The 21,108-nt window shown below is 51.7% G+C and overlaps 1 protein-coding gene across 10 annotated transcripts in view; it reads left to right on the top strand.

Annotated features, from left to right (window-relative positions):
* GPR45 (G protein-coupled receptor 45) overlaps window positions 1-19,131 on the top strand; it is a 95,441-nt gene extending 76,310 nt beyond the window's left edge. For 5 of the 10 annotated variants that reach the window (XM_085018491.1, XM_085018492.1, XM_085018490.1 and 2 more), the window contains one exon: window positions 15,590-19,131. In XM_085018491.1, the coding sequence (XP_084874617.1) occupies window positions 15,661-16,950 (1,290 nt within the window). In that variant the 5' untranslated portion in view covers window positions 15,590-15,660 and the 3' untranslated portion in view covers window positions 16,951-19,131. Of the gene's footprint in view, window positions 1-190; window positions 383-13,410; window positions 13,560-15,589 lie in introns of those variants that run through there. The other 5 variants (XM_085018493.1, XM_085018497.1, XM_085018496.1 and 2 more) reach the window with 2 other exon arrangements.
* The last annotated feature ends 1,977 nt before the right edge of the window (window positions 19,132-21,108 follow it).

Raw genomic sequence — 21,108 nt, 5'->3', positions numbered from 1 at the left:
ACTTCTGGGAGACTGGAGAGCAGGTGCAAAGGGCTGGAGGTCGCAGGCAGCTGGGCATGTGAGATCCTGTGGGTGACCAGAGAGGGTGGCAATGGGAAGGAGGAGGGGTCTGGGGAGTTGGGCCAGGGTCAGCTCACCAAAGGTCTCATCCACTAGTGTTTTTCAGACCTGTCCTCACTGCACCCCACAGTGAGAAACCCATCTCGTGTCATAACTCAGGACATGCACGTAGGCATGAAGCTACAGTCACCAGCAACACTCTCCTTCTGCTTCGTGAAGAGCTCTATGTCCATCCTCCTCCATCACTGTCAGCGCCAATCATGACCCAAAACTGATTTCACGGCATGAGTCTCCACACACCCTGCAATGCCTTTATCCCAAGGTTGGTGGGAAGCTTTGAGCCAAGAGCGACCTGATGTGGTTTCCCACGGGGGAGATTCTCCAGTGGCAGAGAGGGAGGGAGGGCCACGATGCGGGTGAGCAGGGGTACCCCAGGGCTGCTTGGCCACTGTGACCCGGTTTCAGGATAGGGGCACCCCAAACTCAAGCGTGGCAGTGTGAGCAGAGAGGTGGGTCGAGTTTTGAGATTCTTAAGACAGAGATCAGATGATCAGCTGGTGGCCTGGAGGGAGGGGAGGGGAGGAGATGGGGAGGACTCCAGGCTCCACCTGGGAAACGGCAGGGCCAGTGGTGCTGGTTGTGGATGTGGGGCAATGGGGGTCAGCCCCATCTCGTGGGGGGGGGGTGGAGGCTGCTGAGTTCTGATTCGAGGATGTTGGGTGGGAAATAGCCAAGAGTTGGTGTCCATGGATGCCAGAATTCAAGGAAAGCAGCTGCATTTGGCTTGTGGAACTGGGTCTGAGCCGTATCTGGGGGTGTTTTAGAGTCTTGGCAAAGAGGTGACCTCTCCAGGAGCGCGTGGTGAGGGGAGCCAGGGCAGAGCGCAGGACGCCCACAGGTCCTGCTCTGCCACCATCTTTGTCACCAAGTAGGAATTCCGCCATCGTCTCCACACACTCCAGACCTTGGCTGACATCACTCCAGAGGTTAACACAGAACAGGCTCAAGTGTTCGAGCAGCTTGTTAAACATTTTCTCAAGAAACCTGAACTGAGGCCCCCTTATGGCAGACGCACCTCATCTGGCTGGTTTGGGGGGAAGCCCACATGGAAAGTGGCTGACCCGCGGGCCTCGTTGCCCTGTGGCCTGGTCATGTATTTCAAGTGTTTTCCATCTTGGCAGCTTTTGAACTAAATGTGTTCCTCATGGTGGAAAAGGTGTGTTTGATGTTCTTAAAATCCTGAACAATAAAAATATGTTGGGAATTATTAGAAGTGGGAGCAGCTGGTATTGAAATAGTTGGGCCCCAGGTTTAAATTAGTGAGTGGCTTTCCTTGATAAGGAGTCATATGAAATTCCAGCCCCTTGATGAAGCAGCAGATCTGCCTGCTGTCTAGGAAATGCTGGAAACACCAGGTTCTCCCTGTCTCCTCCCTCTCCCTCCATCTCACTGTTTTCCATCCCTGCCCAACACATCCGTGACTCTTGAGTTCAAAACAGAAACGCTGTAAAACTGAGACATACAGATAAATGCTGCTCAGTGTTTAAACTGACTTTTTTTTTTTTTTGTCTTTTTAGGGCCACACATATGGCATATGGAAATTCCCAGACTAGGGATTGAATCGGAGCTACAGCTGCCAGCCTACACTTGGGATCCAAGCAGCATCTGCGGCCTACACCACAGCTCATGGCAATGCCGGATCCTTAACCCACTGAGCGAGGCCAGGGATCGAATCTGTGCCCTCATAGATCCTAGTTCAGTTTGTTACCACTGAGCCACAACAGGAACTCCTAAGTTGACCTTTTTAGGAGGAAAAAAATAAGGTATGTTTACTGCAGAAAGTCTAGAATATACAGATTAGCAACAAAAGAAATGTAAAATCATTCATTTACTCGACAAACACTGAGGAACAGCTGCTGAGTTCCTGAAGGTGCTATAGGTGCTGGAGACACATTAGGAATAGCATGGCAGGGTCCCTGCCTTCCTGCCTGTCTGTGCCAAGGGCTAAGACAGTGCCAACTGAGTTCTTCTTGGTAGATTGTTGTCAACACCAGTGGACGGGGAAGGGCCCACTGAGATGGGCTTAGAAGAAAGACTGGAGGGGAGAACATTCTGGACAGAGGGACACCAAGTAGGCACAGCAGGAAAACCAGTGGGGTGGGGGCAGCGGGAGGGAGCAGGGGAGACGGTGTCATAGCGGGAGGCTGGGGCTGGGGCCACCATGGGGCAGCTCTCTCCAAGAGCAAGCTCAGGGTTCATTCCCATTTCCAAGTGTGTTTTGAGCCAGTGCACGAGACCTCGAAGCACAAAAAAGACTTGATCTGATTCTGTTTCCCCAGTGAGATTACTGACACCGGTTCGGAGCAGGAGCTGCTCTGGGCCAATTCTTTCAATGTGACAATTAACCTCTATTGTTTTGTCAGTTGAACAAGTCTGAACAAGTCGCCCCAGATGCTCAGCAGGACCGTATATAGTATTGAACACAGTGGATGATGGGTAATTTGGCAGCAGTAAGGACCACTGGTCTGTAGGGTGCCCGGGAAGCATGCCCTCCCCACCGCGTGCCAGAGGGGTTGGGCAGGGTTTGTCCCCACCAGACCCACCTCTCGGAGATCCAGGCGGGTGTTTCCTGAGGAGCTGTGCTGCCCGATGCCAGTATTCAGGGAAGAGAAGATTGTGACATCTGAACTGTCCCCCACCCGGCCCAGGGACAAATGATGGACAGTCTTTTAATGAAGTCTTGTGCTATACAGATATATATATATATATATATATATATATATATATATATATATATAATATTTTTTAAATATTTAAATATTTTTAAATAGATTAGGTGTTTTTCTTAAAAGCTAGAGATTGAAACGTTGGCAAAATGTAAGACTACATATTTTCTTTCCACTGGAGATGCATTTTAAATATAATGACACGTGGAGTCCCTGTTGTGGTGCAACAAGTTAAAAACCCAACCAGTATCCATGAAGTCAAGGACCCAGCATTGCCACCAGCTATGGTGCTCACATCTGGCATTGCTGTGGCTGTGGTGCAGCCCTGCAAGGCGCAGCTCCGATTAGACCCCCAGCCTGGGAACTTCCACATGCCACAGGTGTTAACTCTCAAAAGAAAAAATGTATATATTGACACAGATAGACTGAAAATTAATGCATGGGAAAAGATGTGGCATGCAAAAGTAAGTATAAGAAAGCTGGCATAGTTATATTAATATTAGATAAACTAGATTTCAAACCGTATTATTGCAGATAAAGAAGGGCACTTCAGGAGTTCCCGTTGTGGCTCGGTGGCTAACGAATCCAACTAGGAACCATGAGGTTGTGGGTTCGATCCCTGGCCTCCTTGCTCAGTGGGTTAAGGATCCGGCATTGCCATGAGCTGTGGTGTAGGTCCCAGACGTGACTCAGATCCGGCGTTGCTGTGGCTGTGGCATAGGCCAGTAGCAACAGCTCCGATTAGACCCCTAACCTGGGAACCTCCATATGCCAAGGGTGCGACCCTAAAAAGACAAAAAAAAAAAAAAGTGTAGGGTTTATTATTATTGTTGTTGTTGTTGTTATTAAGGTGTGGTGAGGCCAACAAATCAGCAAAAGATCCTAACAGTTTGTTTGGCACAGTCCCCAGGTGGACAGCATGCAGGGCCACTCAGAGGCAAAGCCGGGGGGTGGGGAGGGGGTCGGTGAGAAGCCTTACTGTGGACTCTGCCAGAAGGAAGGGGAGGCGGTACTCCATGTAAGACTAGCTGCTTTCCATCACATCAGTAGGCTCCAGGACTCGGGGGCTATCTGATCCTGGCCCTGGGCGAGGAGGACAGGGGGATGGTGGCCCAGCCCGTGGGAGCCCCATGGAGGTGGGCATCGGCCCTGGGAGGGTAGTTTGTATTTGGGAAGTGTGTTCATGGTGGGGTGGGGGACTTGTCTCTGGTCTCCAGGACCTGGCTGACCCTACAGGGGCAGTGTTCCCAGGCTGTCGAGGCCCAGATGCCAGGGCAGCAGTGACAGAAAACCAGACGATGCTGTTCCCCTCCCCGCACCCTGTTCGCTACCCGCCCCCAGCCTGCACTCAGGTCCTGTCTCAAAGGGCAGCTGCCTTCTGAGTTTTACCGTTCTGGCCCTCCATCCCAGGGTTCTGCTGCCCCGGGAGTCCCCTGGGGGATACAGGGAACCCCCTCCTCCTTCGCTTCTGCCATCAACTCTCAGGCTGCTCCTCCCCAGAAGTGGGGTCTGGTCCCAGCAGCTCAAGCTGCGCATTTGCTGAAGGACCGTGGGGTCACGTGGGCTGGGCACTCACCTCCCCCACCACTCAGGACCCCCTGGTGGGGGCTGTACCTGAAATGTAATATTTCAGATCAGGGGATTTTAGGTACGTTCTTCTATATTATGAATTATCTGTAGCCAAAATTCAGAGTTTTCTTCTTTTTCATTTGCACTCTTCTCATGAATAGAATTCAAGGGCTATTTATTTATTTATTGTTTATCTGTTTATTTATTTCAAGGACATCCCTAGAAACTGTTCTTGGAAAAGAGAAACGAACAATAGACAATCATTCCAGAGGATTTCAGTCCAGATTAGCTGCACAGTTAGCAGAGTGGGAGTGGGGGGGGGGGGGGGGTTCCAGAATGGCCTTGCTGTCCTGGTTTGTAGTAAAGGTGTCACCAGCACTTCCCTGGGTCCCTCCTTGCACACATGCCACCCCCCCACGCCCCCACCCCCCGCAACCCGTGCAGGAAGGGCCTTTGCAGGGGAGGCAATGGGGAGAGAGCAGGACTGTGAGAATCTGGGGCACTGAGCCTAGAGGACTGTGGGAAGTTGAACCTAACACTCCGAGTGGGCCCAGAGCCTTGCTTTGGATGCGAAATCGTTTGGAAAGAGGGTCTTGGCAGGTATAAGCGAGCTGAGATACAGTCACGCCAGATGGAGTGGGCCCTGAATCCATGTCCTCCTGAGTGTCACTGGAGACGCAGGGGAAAAGGCCTCTGCCCAGGAGGCCAGGGGGCTGCTGAAGCTGGGAGGGGCCGGAAGGAGCCATTCCCAGGCGTCCCACTGGGTTTCAGGCTCTGGCCTCTAGCCCTTGGAGACTAGAAACTCGGTTGTTTTATGGCCCCCAGGCTTGTGGGAATTTGCTACAGTGGAGACGGTTTCCCAAAAGGCAGAGAGCCCCACGTCATCACTGGGCCTCAAGGGGAAGGGTGGCTACTACAGTGAGGCAGCCCCTGTGGCCGACAGACTGACAGCCTCCGGGAACCAGGAGGAAGAGGAAATAATAGGGAAATGATACCTACAGCCCTGGGCTGAGTGCCCACAGAGGCATCGTTTGCCTGACTCCTCTCAGGGCTCCGGGTGATGAGTGTTAGTGCTCGTACCTTATGCCCCAGGAGAAAGAGGCTCTCCTCTGCTCACCAGGCTGGTGGGAACCACCTCCAACCCCTCCTCCACTCACCCCGCCTGGCACTTCCAGGGGCTCCCCCAGGCAGCCTTCCCCGGGTTAATCCTCCAATATAAAGGGCACAGCCAAGGTCACGTCCAGGGAAACTGGGATGGCCATTTAATGAGCTGGACCACTGGCACCCCGCCTCGAGCTGGGGTGTCCCTGGATGCTGTCCTGCCCTCGTTTGCAAACCCCCAGATGTCACCCCCCTACCCCCATGACAGCCCAACAGGAGTACAGTGATGGCTGTAAAGGGGTCTGGCCCAGGCAGGGCGTCATGGGGGGGGGTGTATCTCTGCATTCCAGGTCCCTCACTTCTCTGTGAGGGCCCCCAGCATCCACGGCCAGGCCCAAGAGGCCGGGAAACTCGGGGTCCCTGTGAGAAGATTCCTGGCCCCAGAACAGGGATTCTGATCACACAGGCCGGGGGTGGGGGGAGTGGGGGGGGCGGGGGCGGGGTTGGGTGCTAAGTAAACAGTGAGTTTGTGGACAATGGCTGTTGTTCATGTTGTATTATTTGACAAGACAGCCAGTCAGGCGTGGCCACAGGAGGAGTCTGAGGAGGGGCCCTGGAAAAGAGAGTTGATTCCACTCACAGGAGGCCCCGGAAAAAGCCAGGTCGGGAGCAGAAGACAGTGGTGCGGGGAGTTTTAAGCCATGGCCTGTACTGGGGTGTCCGGGAAAGGCTGGGCAGGGCTGGGGAACATCAGAGGATTGGCTGTTTGAATGATCTGGGGGGCTTTGGGAGGAGGGGTGGTCTCTGGTTCTCTGCCCACCCCCTACCCCTCCACGCTCTGCCCTGGGAGGATGGAGGAGAGGATATTTCCTGCTGGGGGGTGGGTGCAGGGGCAGAGAGGGGCGCCTGGTTCTGGGCTGGTGGTCTGAATGTCAAGGGCAGCCATGGCTGGACCCTTTGCTTGTCCCAGGGAGGGGCAGTCCATCCAGCCAGAAAGGTTTTTTTTATTAAAGACGTCAGGGAGTTCCCATCGTGGAGCAGTGGTTAACGAATCCGACTAGGAACCATGAGGCTGTGGGTTCGATGCCTGGCCTTGCTCAGTGGGTTAAGGATCTGGCATTGCCATGAGCTGTGGTGTAGGTTGCAGATGTGGCTTGGATCCTGCGTTGCTGTGGCTCTGGCGTAGGCCGGAGACTACAGCTCCGATTAGACCCCTAGCCTGGGAACCTCCATATGCCACGGGAGCGGCCCAAGAAATAGCAAAAAGACAAAAAAAAAAAAAGAAAAAGAAAAGTCAAAACAAGACAACAGGAGTTCCCTGGTGGCACAGTGGGTTAAGGATGTGGCATTGTCACTGCTGTGGTGAGGGTTCAATCCCTAGCCCAGGAACTTCTCTATGCTGAAGGCACAGCTAAAAACAACAACAACAACAACATAACAGAAAATTTAGAATATCTGCAGGATACAGATGACACCGTGTTGTGTTTTGATACCACGACACATGCAAGAAAAGGAGAAGCCCACCATACACCAGAGCGACGCAATTGTCAGATACCTTGGAACAGATAAAAACAAGGACAAGGCAAAGGGAGATATGAGGACCATTCAAGCCCCACACGGGACTGCAGTCCACACACACCATGCCAGGATCTGCTTGGCCGCATCTTTTCCTTCTTCATGTGTGTAAAATGGTGAAGCATCTGAAAATCAGTGGCCCTTTGAGTCAATGAAAAACAAAATGTATATGTTTTACATTCTATTCTTCACCTCATTCGTAACATGCTAATAAGATAGGTATTATTATACTCATTTCTCAGATGATGTTACTGAGGCTCATAAACAGAAACCCTCTGAGCAACTGACAAGTGGTAGAACAGGAAGGTCAGACGCTGGGTCTTCCAGACATGGGGCCCCTCCCCTTAGGCCCCCAGCCCAGCCACCGTGTCACTCGAGGTTCTGCCTCACAGGAGACACTGCATTTCTGCCCAACATGTCACTCAAGCAGGAAGATTTTCAGTGTGCCATTTGCAGTTATAGACATTCAGTCCAGGAAGCAACAAAATGGCAACAAAATGACACCTTTGTACCCCAGCCGCCGTCTATGTGGCCTGTGTTTGTTAACAGCAGGCAGAAGCCACCTGCAGCCTGGACCACTTCCAGTAGGCCCACGACATCCATGCCGTGCCTAGTTCAGCCCTCACAGGAGGACAAACCCCTTCTCAAATGTTTCACTGCTTGTTTTAAAAACCAAACATTCTATGAAGACCTCTCTAAAGTTGGAAGACATTCATCTCATGTTTCATGGGTTCATTCCATGTAATAAACCACATCAACCTCTTCTATGGTTATTCCTCCTTTAGGCAGGGCCCTCTTGGCTCACTGAGGATAGGAACAGTCACTGATAAAATGGCTTATTTCTCAGCAAGTGCCTCAAATGCCAGAGGCCTGCTCCAACGAGCAGTGGGCGCGCAGGCGGCTGAGAGGAAGATTGACACGGGGACATTCCGGACATGTGCTTTCTGCCAGCCTGAGGGCCTCACACTCTGTGGGAGAAGAACCCCAACGTCTAACCTGACAGAACTTAGGGTGACCCATGCCAGCTCCAGCAGCATGGCACGGGTCCCATGGTAACTGGGTCAGGGATGTGCTGCAAAGCATGAAACAACACACATTTAAAATGGAGTTTAAGAGTTCCCGTCGTGGCACAGAGGAAACGAATTCGACTAGGAGCCATGAGGTTGTGGGTTCGAACCCTGGCCTTGTTCAGTAGGTTGAGGATCTGCCGTTGCCATGAGCTGTGGTGTAGGTCACAGACATGGCTTGGATCCCACATTGCTGTGGCTGTAGCGTAGGCTGGCAGCTGTAGCTCTGATTGGACCCCTAACCTGGGAATCTCCACATGCCGTGGGTGCAGTCCTCAAAAAGCAAAAAATAATAAATAAATAAATAAATAAATAAATAAATAAAAGGGAGTTTATTCAGAAGCACAACCTCAGGATAACTCAGGCAGCACCCCAGGACCCACATGCCCACAAGTGGCTCCAATGGCCCCCAAGCCCAGCAGGATTAGAGGGTTGGTAATGAACTTACCCTCTGCCCTGATGAAAGCCCCTTCCTACCCTTGCCTGGTGATGGCCAAGGTGCTTTTCTAAATAGTTCATCTTCACCACCACCCTGTGGGGTCAGTACAAAAGATGCAACAGGTGGACATCCCATTGTGGCTCAGCGGGTTAAAGAACCTGATGCTGTCTCTCTGAGGATGCGGGTTCAATCCCTGGCTTCACTCAGTGGGTTAAGGATCCGGTGTTGCTGCGGCTGTGGCATAGGTTGCAGATGCAGCTCTGATTTGACCCCTGGGCAAGAACTTCCATATGCTACAGGCACAGCTGTTAAGAAGAAGAAGAAGGAGAGGCTGAAGAATTACAAGCGTTCCTCAAATTTCAAGGCCAGGAAGCAGAGGCAGGACCACAGTTAGCTGTTCCAGAACTCCCCAACTGTCCCGGTCCCCCTGGCCCTGTGGTCCCCTGTGTGTCATCAAGCATTGATGTTGGTATGGTGATGGTTTCACGGAGACAGGGGTAAAGGGGTTAGGCTTGCCCTGCTCTCTGCCCAACAAATACTGTTCACTTGGGGTCAAGAAGGTCAGGACAGGCCAGGTCAAGGGACCAGATGATGCAAATGCTCTTTCATCTTTGTCACAAAGGTGGCCTCTCAAGTACCACTTCCCTCCTCGTGTTGCAGACCCAGTAGGAAGGGAGCAGCTGCTGGGTTAACAACCCTCCCTACAACCATCAAGTTCCTGGATGGTATTAGGGACCCTTTTGTGAAAAATAAAGTTAAAACACTATTAATAATCCCATCAATTGACTACAAACAGACAGGGGGAGCAGTTTGAGGGTGATGGAAACCTTCTAAAAGTGGATTGTGGTGATAGTGGCACAACTTTATAAATTAACTAAAAATCATTGAATCGTAAGCTTACCATGAGCAGGCTTTGTGATATGTAGGTTATGCTTCAGTAAAGCTGTTAAAAATGTTTAAAAATCATCGAAAATCCTTTTAATCAAATACATCAGCAAGGTCTGTTTTATCACAAACGGAAAAGCATGTTTGTTTGTTTGTTTTATCAGATCCAAGGTTTTCTTTTTTGAGAAGAGGGGCATAACATGTTAGAAAAATTGCAAAAGTTACCAAAATAAGTTTAAACATAGTTTCTGAGAAAGCCATGTGAAGGCAGAGGGGCAGGCGCCTGCAGATGTGATTTTGAAGAAGGAAAAGGGTTCTGCCAAGCAGCGTGGCTGCAGGCGGGCAAGTCAAAGGGCCACAGTGGTGGTGGGGCGGGGGGGCGGCTCAGATTTAAGTAGCCACAGCTGCGCCTGGAGCCTGGGGGAGGTTGCTTGAGACCGCACGGATTCTACCTGGAAAAACTCTACGTTGGCAGGTCTGGTTTTTCAGCTTCTTAAAAAAATGCTAAGTGTCTCAGATTTCATTAAAACCTCAAAACTACATCTATTCTTAAACGAGCACCATATGCTTTGCGCCTCTAGCAAAATTTTCATACGTGATTCATAGACTTTAAAAACTTACCTTAGATGCAACACCTCTAAACCAGTTGAGAAATGGAAGAAGCTGGCTTTTATTGGTGAAATGCACAAATGCAGTTGTCAAGGATTCACTTGGAAATGAACGTCCCCAAGTGAGCGGTATGCTCTGGCCTCCACGGCAGCATAGTGGGATCAGCAGCGTCTTGGGAGAGCTGGGACAAGATTTCAATTTCTGGCTTGATACAGCAGGTTAAGGATCCAGCATTGCCGCAGCTGTGGCTTAAGTGGCAACTGTGGCTCAAATCTGATCCCTGGCCCAGGAGCTCAATATGCTGCAGGGTGGCAAAAACAAAAAACAAACAAATAAAACCAACCAAAGAAACAAACAAAACAAAACCACAGGGTTAACATAAAGATGCAGAAAAAGGGGATTTAGTGGGAGTTCCCATTGTGGCGCATCAGAAATGAACCTGACTAGTATCCATGAGGATGTGGGTTTGATCCCTGGCCTCATTCAGTGGGTTAAGGATCCAGCATTGCTGTGAGCTGTAGTGTAGTTTGCAGATGCGGCTTGGATCTGGTGTTGCTGTGGCTGTGGCATAGGCCGGCGGCTATAGCTCCAATTCAACCCCTAGCCTGGAAACTTCCATATGCTGCGGGTACAGCCCTAAAAAGCAAAATAAAAATAAAAGACTCACCAATTCTATTCTATTTGAAAAATCCCCACATGCCCCAAGAGTCTTGCCTGAATTGAGAAATAAAAAATCTGGTCTCTCTCAGCTCACTTCTCTTAGAAGTTGAAACACGTGGACTAACACCTGTTTTTAAGCACAGCTATTGATGAATTGCTTTTGGCAGTTCTTGCATATTTTTTCATTGCCAATAAAGTTATTGAAATTGGAATATACCATCTGTTTGAGAGTCTGTATCAAAAAGACAGGTGACATAACTGCAGGGAATGACAGAGTCAAGCTGTTTCCACAGCAAATATCTCCATCTGCCCAAACTGACTTCATTCCTTAGATTGGGCATTTGTGAACCACTGTGTTCTTCTGGAGTAAGAATTAAAAGTCCAGAGGTTCCCTGGTGGCTCATCAGATTAAAGGATCCTGGCGCAGCAGAAATGAACCCGACTAGTATCCATGAGGATGTGGTTACCTAGTATCTCATGAGGATATATCTCACGACCAGTATCCATGAGGACGCAGGCTTGATCCCTGACCTCGCTCAGTGAGTTGGATATCCAGTGTTGCTGTTATGGTGTAGGTTACAGACACGGCTCTGATCTCACATTGCTATGACTGTGGTGTAGGCCGGCAGCTATAGCTCTGATTCAACCCCTAGCCTTGGAACCTCCATGTGCTGCAGGTGCATCCCTAAAAAAGCAAAAAAAAAAAAAAGGGGGGGGGGATGCAGCATTGTCATTGCTATGGCACAGGTTTGATCCCTGGCTTGGGAACTTGCACATGCCATGGATATAGCCATAACAAAAGTGAGAAAATGCAGAAGCAAAGGAAAACAAACAAGACCAAATAATAGTAGTTTAATCACTAAGCAAAGCCAAGGATCTGCAGCTCCTCCTCAAGAGCTGTAGATGTTATTCTGAGCCGTGTCCCGTGAGCTGTCCTGTAGATACTGGAATTACCACCTGGTGGAAGAGGTTAACCACATGGTGACCAGACTGTAGCCATGACATAAGGTGCCACTATTCTGAGAACTGGTCTCAAGGAAATGGGAACAAACTGACCCTGGAACTTAAGACTAACTGCACTTACAACAATCAAGACCACCCATGACCACTTTCAGGATGACTGTGCTGCTTCTGCAGGCAGCCCCCTCCCACCTCCTGTCCCCGCCGAAACTCCTCTTTAAAAGCTCTTGCCCCCTGGTTGTCAGTGGAGGGACTTGGACTCTGGACTCTGTCCCCCTACTCCAGTTGCCAGCCTCTGAAATAAAGCAAACTTTCCTTCCTCCCAACGTGGCCTCTGTACTAGCTTTAGAGTGGTGAGCGGCAGACCCCACTCTCGGTGACAGAAGGAGATATGAGCCTCCGCTGAAGCCTTCACTGGTGCTTAACCCCTCTTGGCAGGAAGTCTTCCTTCTATGCCTCTTCTGGACTCAGAGCCCCCTGTCGCCCTGCCCAAGCTTCTGCTCCCATTGCTCCCCCTCTTCCCTCCCAGTTCTGTCACTCTCTGTCTCAAGTCACAGCCTGGTCGGTCTTTTCCTATCTGACACTGAAAAGGAGACAGGGAGAAAATAGTTCGGACTTTGTCCCTTCCTGTCTACTCAGAGCTACACATTACCAGCTAAGGAGACTTGTTACCTGCAACTGCAAGTTGTGCAACATCCTGTTGGGAACTCATCTCTGGCTACAGGTCCATCCTTATTAGAATGGCCAAAGCCTTGGAGCAGCTCAGAGAGATTTAGAACCCCTGCCCCTCTGCTCCCCCCCAACCCCGCTTTCTAGGAACCTCCCCCCAGCTGGCGTTCCCCTCCACATCCATCAGGCACTCCTCTGCCTCACAGCCCGCTGCTTGTCTCTCTCCAAAGAAACCCAGCAGAATCTCGTCCCTGTATTGGAAACACCCTGGACGGGCACTTTCTGGGGACAAGAAAGGTCAGAGTTGCCACCCACTTAAATGGAAAGCGATGGGGAAAACATCTCTCAAAAGCTCGGCCTGGTGGGGCTTTGTTACACTAGTTTTGCTACTTTTCTTCAGGTTTAAAATGTACCATAATAAAAAACGTCTAAAAGCTAGGGAAGAGAGATAGACGAAGAGAAAGAAGATGATGGGAGGAGAGGAAGAGAGGGAACGAGGAAGGGGGAAGAAGGAGGGAGGGTCCCAGGGCCTTGTGGGATCCTGCGGCCACCCTGATCCAGGGTAAGCCCCCAGGGTACCACCTGGGGGTCCCGCCAGAGGCCAGAGATGTCCTATTTAGCAAGAAGAGAAAGACTTCTCCTCTCACCCTTACAGGTTACCACCCACCATCCTTCACCTGCTGGAAGGTGTGGTTCTCTGTACCTGGTTTTGGGTGGTTCAGGAGAAGGGACTGTCTTTTCTCCGTATTTGTCAGTGTCATGAACACCAAACCCTGTCGTTCGCTCTCGCTGTGATCCAACCAAAGACGGGCCCCTCTTTCGGAGTCTCGGCACCTGACCCCCATCTCGGGTCTTGCTCCACTCTGCACTACTTTTGTGAAGGTGAGCTGGTCATGGCGGCACCTGAGCTCCCCTTCGTCTTCGCTGCCCCACCCCCATGGTGTGGGGGTGCGATGGCAGGAAAGGATGGCTCCCTGTGCACAGCAGGACCACTGAAGGAGCTTTAGCAAATGCCCTGGTTAATTCAGAGCGTGGATGGCAGTGTTTCCTCTTTGCTCACAGCTGAAAGCTCCTTCCATCCTTTTTGTAGACTTGGCTCACTCAGACAAGGTCAGCGGGCTCCTGCTCTACCAGAGCCCAGCAGGACACAGGCTGGTCATCCCTCCGAGGCACATTAATTGAACCTCAGCTCAGGATGCTCATTTATCCTCAACCCCAGCGCTGCTGCCTAGGGCCAAGGTGGGTGTGTGACTGGAACTCCAAGTGCCTTGACCTTGAAGGGCTTATATTCCCATCACGCATCTGCCTCCTCCAGGGCAAAACTGCCCACGAGGAGGTGATCGTGCTTCAGGCTGAAGAAGGTCCTAGGACATTCCCTGTTGGCCTGTCACCTCTTACTTTGATCTTTAATGCACCCAAGCGCTCGGTAAGGAAGGTGCTGTTGATTTGGGCATTAACAACAGGACTGTGACCAAAATGCTAAATTAAAATAGAGAATTGTTGCCCAGAAGCCCAAATGATTCTAATCTGATTCAACCTCGAGACACACATTAAAAAAAAAAAAATTCCTTGCACCGTCTGTTCCTTTGGTTCAGCGTGAAATCACTCCCATAATTACCATCGTAGGGAAGATGAACTCTCACAGCGGAGAGAAGGGCACAGGTGAAGGGCTCACTATCACCCAGCATGGACAGGCTGAGGGTAAGCAGCCTGCCAGAGATGCCCAGTGATAGAAAAGTGGATTTAAAATAAATAAATAAATTAATTAATTAATTAATAATTTAAAATTTTTTTAAATTTTTTTTAAAAATTCAAAAAATAAAAATATAAATAAATAAAAATTTTAATCAAAAATAAAGAAAATAAAAATACATAAGTAAAAAATTTTAATTAAAAAATAAAAAATAACTTATAAAATTAAAAAAATTAAAAATTAAATTTAAATTAAAAAAAAAAAGAAAAAAGTGGATTTCACCCACCCAGGCCATCAGACTCTGGACAAAGCTGAGTTATGGAACACCGTCCTTGCCACAGCCACAAAAGAAATGCAAAAGTGAAAAGTAACAGCATTTTTTAAAAGGCTGTCCTCCTTTCATCAGTGTTCCCAAACATAATACTCAAGCAGCAGGGCAGTTATCCAAGTGTTACTGTTAGGGGAAACTGGGGCAGCAAACATGGGATCTTTCCAGATTCTTTCTTTTCTTTTAATTTCTTTTTAAGGCCAAACCTGTGGCATCTAGAAATTCCCAGACTAGAGATCAAATCTCAGCTGTAGCTGCCGGCCTTCGCCACACCCACAGAAACGAGAGGGTCCTTAATCCACTGAGTGAGGCCAGGGATCGAACTCACATCCTTATGGATACTAGTTGGGTTCTTAACCTGCTGAGCCACAATGGGAACTCCCAGATTATTTCTTGCAATTGCATGTGAACCTACACTTAAAATTAAGCAGGAGTTCCCTGGTGGCTCAGCAGGTTAAGGATCTGGTGTTGTCACTGCTGTGCCTCGGGTGTGATCCCTGGCCCAGGAAGTTCTGCATGCCATAGGCCAAAAAAATAAATTTTATTTGCAGCAGTGTCAACTGCCATTTGTCTGTCTACCCAACAGATATCAGTGAGCATCTTCTCTGTGCCAGGCACTGTTCTAGGTGTTGGGGGAGAATGTCCTAGGTGAGAATGACACAGACAAACCTGCCCACATGGAGCTGGCTTTCTACAGGAAGTTGCCTCATCCAAAGCTTCACTGGCTCAGGCTGCTTACAAGTCAAGCAATTAAAAAAAATGCTTATTGGAAAAAAAAAAAAAAAAACATGCTTATTTGGAGTTCCCATCATGGCACAGCAGAAATGAATCCGACTATATGCATGAGGATGCGGATTTGATCCCTGGCTGTGCTCAGTGGGTTAAGGATCCTGCATTGCTGTGGCTGTGGTGTAGGCCAGCAGCTGCAGCTCTGATTCCACCCTTAGCCTGGGAACTTCCTGTATGCATTGGGTGTGGCCCTAAAAAGAAAGAAAAAAAAAATGCTTATTGCACAAAGATTGATTACAAAGCCTTCACTTCTGGGCCCCACAAGGCAGTCTGATTAGGTCCCCAGTTATGTGGCAAGGCTCAGAGTGTCTGTGAAGACCAAGCCACCCCCAAGTGGCAAATCACTGAGTCATTCCCTCTCTCCACTGGTGCTTAGAACACCTGTAAAATGGAACTTGCTTTGTTCAACCAGCGCTTGGAACCTCTAACTCCCTTCTCCTTGGTGCTTCTTTGCTCCAGGCCGCAGAGAGCGTCCAAATAGGAGGCTGTGGGCACAGTCGGTTGTCACGGAGATGACGAGGCTGTGATTGATGAAGTGCAGATCCCAGCCAGTGCTCCCAAAGAAAGACGCTCCTCCCGGCCCTTCCGGCTCCCTCGAGATCCCAGACAGCAGGGAGGAAGATGCAGCCGGCAGACAGAGCGCGGCAGCCCCCCAAGCGCTGAGGGCTCCCTCCACTCCTTCCGGCCCCAGCCCCAGGATCTCCTCCACCATGGCCTGCAACAGCACGTCCATCCAGACCGAAGAATCTGCACCGCGGAACGGGAGCCTCGGGGAGGACTCCAGGGCGCCCGCCCCTCTCAGGATGTCCCTGGCGGTAGTCATGATGCTGATGATCGTGGTGGGTTTCCTTGGCAACGCCGTGGTCTGCATCATCGTGTACCAGCGGCCGGCCATGCGCTCTGCCATCAACCTGCTTCTGGCCACGCTGGCCTTCTCCGACATCATGCTGTCCCTGTGCTGCATGCCCTTCACGGCCGTCACCCTGATCACGGTCCACTGGCACTTCGGGGACTACTTCTGCCGGCTCTCTGCCACGCTCTACTGGTTCTTTGTCCTGGAGGGCGTGGCCATCCTGCTCATCATCAGCGTGGACCGCTTTCTCATCATCGTCCAGCGCCAGGACAGGCTGAACCCGCGCAGGGCCAAGGTGATCATCGCCGCGTCCTGGGCGCTGTCCTTCTGCGTCTCGGCACCCTCGCTGGCCGGCTGGACACTGGTGGAGGTCCCGGCTCGGGCCCCGCAGTGCGTGCTGGGCTACACTGAGGGCCCGGGAGGCCGCGCCTACGTGCTGGTGCTGGTGGGCGCCGCCTTCTTTGTGCCCTTCGCCGTGATGCTGTGCTCCTACCTGGGCATCCTGCACACCGTGCGCAAGAACGCCGTCCGCGTGCACAACCAGTCCGACAGTCTGGACCTGCGGCGGCTGCCCCGCGCCGGCCTGCGGCGGCTCCAGCGGCACCAGCAGGTCAGCCTGGACCTGAGCTTCAAAACCAAGGCCTTCACCACCATCCTGATCCTCTTTGTGGGCTTCTCGCTGTGCTGGCTGCCGCACTCGGTCTACAGCCTGCTGTCCGTGTTCAGTCGGCGCTTCTACTGCGGCCCCTCGTTCTACACCACCAGCTCCTGTGTCCTGTGGCTCAGCTACCTCAAGTCCGTTTTCAACCCCATCGTCTACTGCTGGAAGATCAAGAAGTTCCGCGAGGCCTGCCTGGAGCTGCTGCCCCAGACCTTCCAGATCCTCCCCAAAGTGCCTGAGCGGATCCGGAGGCGAATCCAGCCGAGTACCATCTACGCGTGCCCTGAAAACCAGTCCGCCGTGTAGGGGAGGCCGACGCACCCCCTGGCCTGCGGCGCGGGGCCCCGCCTCCCCTGCTTGCCTCCACGGGGGCTTCTCCATCGCCAGCACTCTGTGGGGGCCTCTTAAGCACAAAGGGACTCATTTGTTACCAGGTGAGCTGCCGGCTCGCAAGGTTGCCAGGTGAATTATTTTTGTTTCTAGCGGCAGAAGAAACAATGTGTGGCTCTCAAGGAAACTGGACAGTGGTGAAGACGAAATGGGAAGTGAGTGGGTGATGGAGGAGTGGGGCACCCTTAGGGAGGGGGCAGGGAGGGAAGTTGGCTGGGGGCTGGGGGTAGGAGGAAGCTTTGTCTAAAGAGCCCTCCCTGCACCTGCCCTCCAGGATCCCCTCCACACCCTGGGTAGTTTCCATCCTGAGAAACCCAAAAGGTTCGATTCATCTCGTGGGTCCTGAACCGTCTTGGGCACCAGTGTTCTCCAGAGGCTGTATGTTTGCGGCTGTGCGTTGTGGAAACACACAGGGTTCTTGGCGCTGGTCGGGTCATCCCTTCTATAAACCAAAGTCACGCTGGGAAGCGGGGAGCACCTGTGCTTTTCAGCTTCCCAGGGTGACCCATGGGAGGCCTCGGTGGCTTGAATCCCAGAGAATGTTCGGGGCAGCTCAGCTGAAAGGAGAAACCCACCCCAGCCCTCGTGCCAGTCTTTGACGCCCTACCTGGCCAGGCCCATCTGGCGCCTCACCCAGAAGCCCGTCACCTCCCTGCCTGCTGTCACAGCCCCTGGTCCCCGGGCCCCCGTTCTCATTCCATCTGTCCCCGTGTGCAAGAACCACACTCCTGTAATTCATCTTTTCAGCAAGTTCTTGTAGCAACTTACTTTCGGTCTCAGGAGTGGTCGGGGGGCTTTGCTGATGGGTTTCTCCCGGTCCCCTGAGGCCACCACATGTGTCCGGAGCTGGGCCTCCCCCTGCGGGCTGCCCCCTGACCTCTGTTCCTCTACCTCATTCAGGGCCACAGGAATCTGACCCCTGCCCTCGGGGTCAGTCACCTCCTGGGACCTCGGTCCCCCAGTCCGGGCAGGACTGGAGTCCCAGGAGGGCAGGGCCTAGAGGGGACCATTCTCCTTGTCCCAAACACCCAGCCCCTATTCCCAGGGCCACCCTTACCAGCGGGAGCTTCTGACACGGGAGTGACCTTCCTGAGTTCAGGGCACACGGGTGAGGCCACAGAGTCTCCTTACAGTTCCAGATCCAAGCAAAATGGGGAGTTTAAGGAGAACTTGAGAAAAGATGACTCGAGGTCTAACTCTCTCAGGAACAAGTCACAGGGCCTTGCTTGCTTCACCCACTTCTCTGGGCCTCTGCTTCCCCACCCGCCAAGCAGGGCAGCAGGTCGAGATGGTATCTGCTTTCCCACCACCTATCTGATGCTCTGATCCCCACCTCCATCTGTTTATCCATTCAGTGAGCACTTATTAAGTGTCCCTGAGGTGCAAGGCACTGCGGGAGATGGTGACGAGGGGCAGGGGCTCAGCCCCAAAAGGCAGCTGATTTATCTCAGGATAAGCGTAAGGCACACTTGGCGTCATGCACAGAAGCCCCTCTTGTGTTTGTCTTCTCATTTCCTTTCCGAGGTTGTATTCCTTCCCCCCGCCCACGCCGCCTTCTCTTGCTCTCCTCCCAGGACCGAGGCAGGAAGAAAGGGAACATCATTTACATGAATCTAGGATGGGGGCTTTTCCAGAAAATGGTTGGCACCTTTTCTTACCAACTTCACCCTCGTTTTAGACCTGCCCTCCCCCCAGACCCTTTTATACCCAGAGAGGGGGCAGCAGGGAGAGAGAGAGAAGGAGCTAGAAGATGGGCCACGGGCCTGTGATTGATTGATGAGGGTCCCGTCACTTCTCTGTCCCCAGTGCCCCCAGCAAGGCCAGAGTTGCGTGGCCTCCGTGGTGTACAAGAGCACAGCCAGACCACCAAGGGGACCAGGGGACCAGGCCTCTGGGCTCCTCCCTCTGCCAGCGGGCATTGAAGAGAATGGTCTTCAGGAGTCTTGAGTAAAAGAGAAATCACAAAACTGAATGAGCGAAGGCACCCAAATTTACATCGATCAGTGTTCTCTGATGTATGTTGGACTGTAACATATATGTTTCAAAGTAATAATTTTGTATATATTTTAAGTAAAGTATTCTTGTTCTTTCAGTGTATAAGACTGTGTTCTTGCCAGAATTAGCACCAGGGCCACAACTAGTAAGCCGCGAGTCTGGGGTCCACACCTTGGAACACGCCATCACTTCTGGAAGCCTGGAATCTGCAAGCCACTAGCCAAGCTGCAGAGCCCAAAGGACAATACAGATCAGATGGCACCAGGAGAATGAGTGGTTTGGGGGGGGTCATAACAGGGCTCCCACATTTTAAACCTCCCCCCTCCCAGTAACTCCAGCTGGCTGGTCTCCACCCCTGACTTGCACTTTGTGCCCTCGGGAGTCTCTGCAGCCCTGCTGAGCCTTAAACTTGGAGGTCCTTAGATACTATGTAAATTCCAAGTTCTTGTCCCCTTCACTGAAGACTGTAGGGCAACCACTGCTTCTTTGTGTTTTGTCTTCATCTTCTCTCCGGCCTTGGGCTTCGTGCAAACTCTGGGCAGTGACTGGAGTGTGATAGCCCCTGGGCCCCATGGGAGAGCCTAGCCTCAGAAAATGAGACAGTAAGTTTCAGAAGTGTCCTCCTAATTCTGACCCCTTGGAAAAATCACCACCTTGTCGTCGGGAATCTTGGCCCCTGCTGTTAAGGTGACAGAGGAGCAACATTTCTCTAGGCCGTTTTGTCAACTGAAATGAGCGGCAAACTCTAGATCAGGCATTCCCATGGTGGTGCTGCAGGAACTAACCTGACAAGTATCCATGAGGACGTGGGTTCAATCCCTGGCCTTGTTCAGTGGGTCAAGGATCTGGCACTGCTGTGGCTGTGGTGTAGGCTGGCAGTTGCAGCCCTGATTCGACCCCTAGGCTGGGAACTTCCACCTGCCATGGGTGCGACCCAGAAAAAGACCAAAAAAAAAAAAAAAGATCAATTCCCACGGCTACCTTGATCCCTGGTATACTTTCCCCAACATGATGTATAGCACATGCTTTTTTCAGACTACTAACACCACCTCCTTTATTATTTCTGAGGTTGCTCTGTGCTCCTTGTTCACACTGTGGGCAGCCCTGCTCAGGAGTCCCTGGAGTCTTGGGGAGCAGAAGTTGGGTGGAGGGAATAGCACGTTCCCAGCCCAGCGCCACCTGCTCTGTGAGATTCAGGCAAATGATTCTTCCTCCAGGTTCCTAGTCTCCTAAATGATGGAGACGCTCCCAGCCAGAGGCCACATAAAGAATACATGAAATAGTGTATATGAGGGTCTAGTCCAATGTCAGGGTCATGGTAGGGCTGGCTCTCTGGGGCAGAGTTCATTAGACTTGTGCTGTCAATCTGCTCAAAGGCCCAGGACGCAACATTCACTGAAGCCAGGAACAGGGAACCAATGGCCCGAAATGACCTCTTCCTTCCAGGGGAAACTCTGCCTGAGCTGTGAGTCCACCTCCCTGGGCTGTTAGGGAATGGGGGGATGGTGTTGGTGTAACCCCACTACAAAGACCCAGGAAGCAACCCAAGGTCTCACCCCACTGTTCTCAGTGACTCGGAGGTCTGCAGAGAGCTGGGTAGGGTAACTGGGCACGCAGGGATAAGGGTGGAAAAGGGTGCATGGGCAGGGCTGCTGTAACAGAGCCCCCAAGGCTAACTTTAAGACATAACCCCACTCCCTCTCAAGAAAGTCCCAGTAGCAAGGCGCGTGCCCATGTGGTTGTTCAGAACGCAGGTTCCTCCCATCTCAGTCTCCATTGTCCACACCTCTGTGGTCAGTCTGGGCAGCAACCAGGTTGTGTCCCAGCCCTTGACACAAAAGAGTGGAGGAAGGGGGAATAAAGCACAAACACCCTCCCTACACTTCCCTGCTACTGAGTCTAGTCACATGACCCTGCGGGCTGAAAGGAGGCTGGGAGATGGAGCCACATAACCCCCCCAGCTGCAAAGGAAGCTGGGAGACAAGTCACATTATGCTACCAGCTGTAAGGCTGAGAGACTAGTAATATGACCCCATCAGATGCATAGGAGACTGCGAGAGGCATCATGTGACCCCATCA

Source organism: Sus scrofa, chromosome 3, assembly GCF_054392235.1.
Source record: "Sus scrofa isolate SSC_HxYL_T2T_F1_AM1 chromosome 3, Sscrofa_HxYL_maternal_Yorkshire_Landrace_v2.0, whole genome shotgun sequence".
NCBI classification, from domain to species: domain Eukaryota; kingdom Metazoa; phylum Chordata; class Mammalia; order Artiodactyla; family Suidae; genus Sus; species Sus scrofa.
This window is presented reverse-complemented; position numbering and strand designations above follow the sequence as displayed.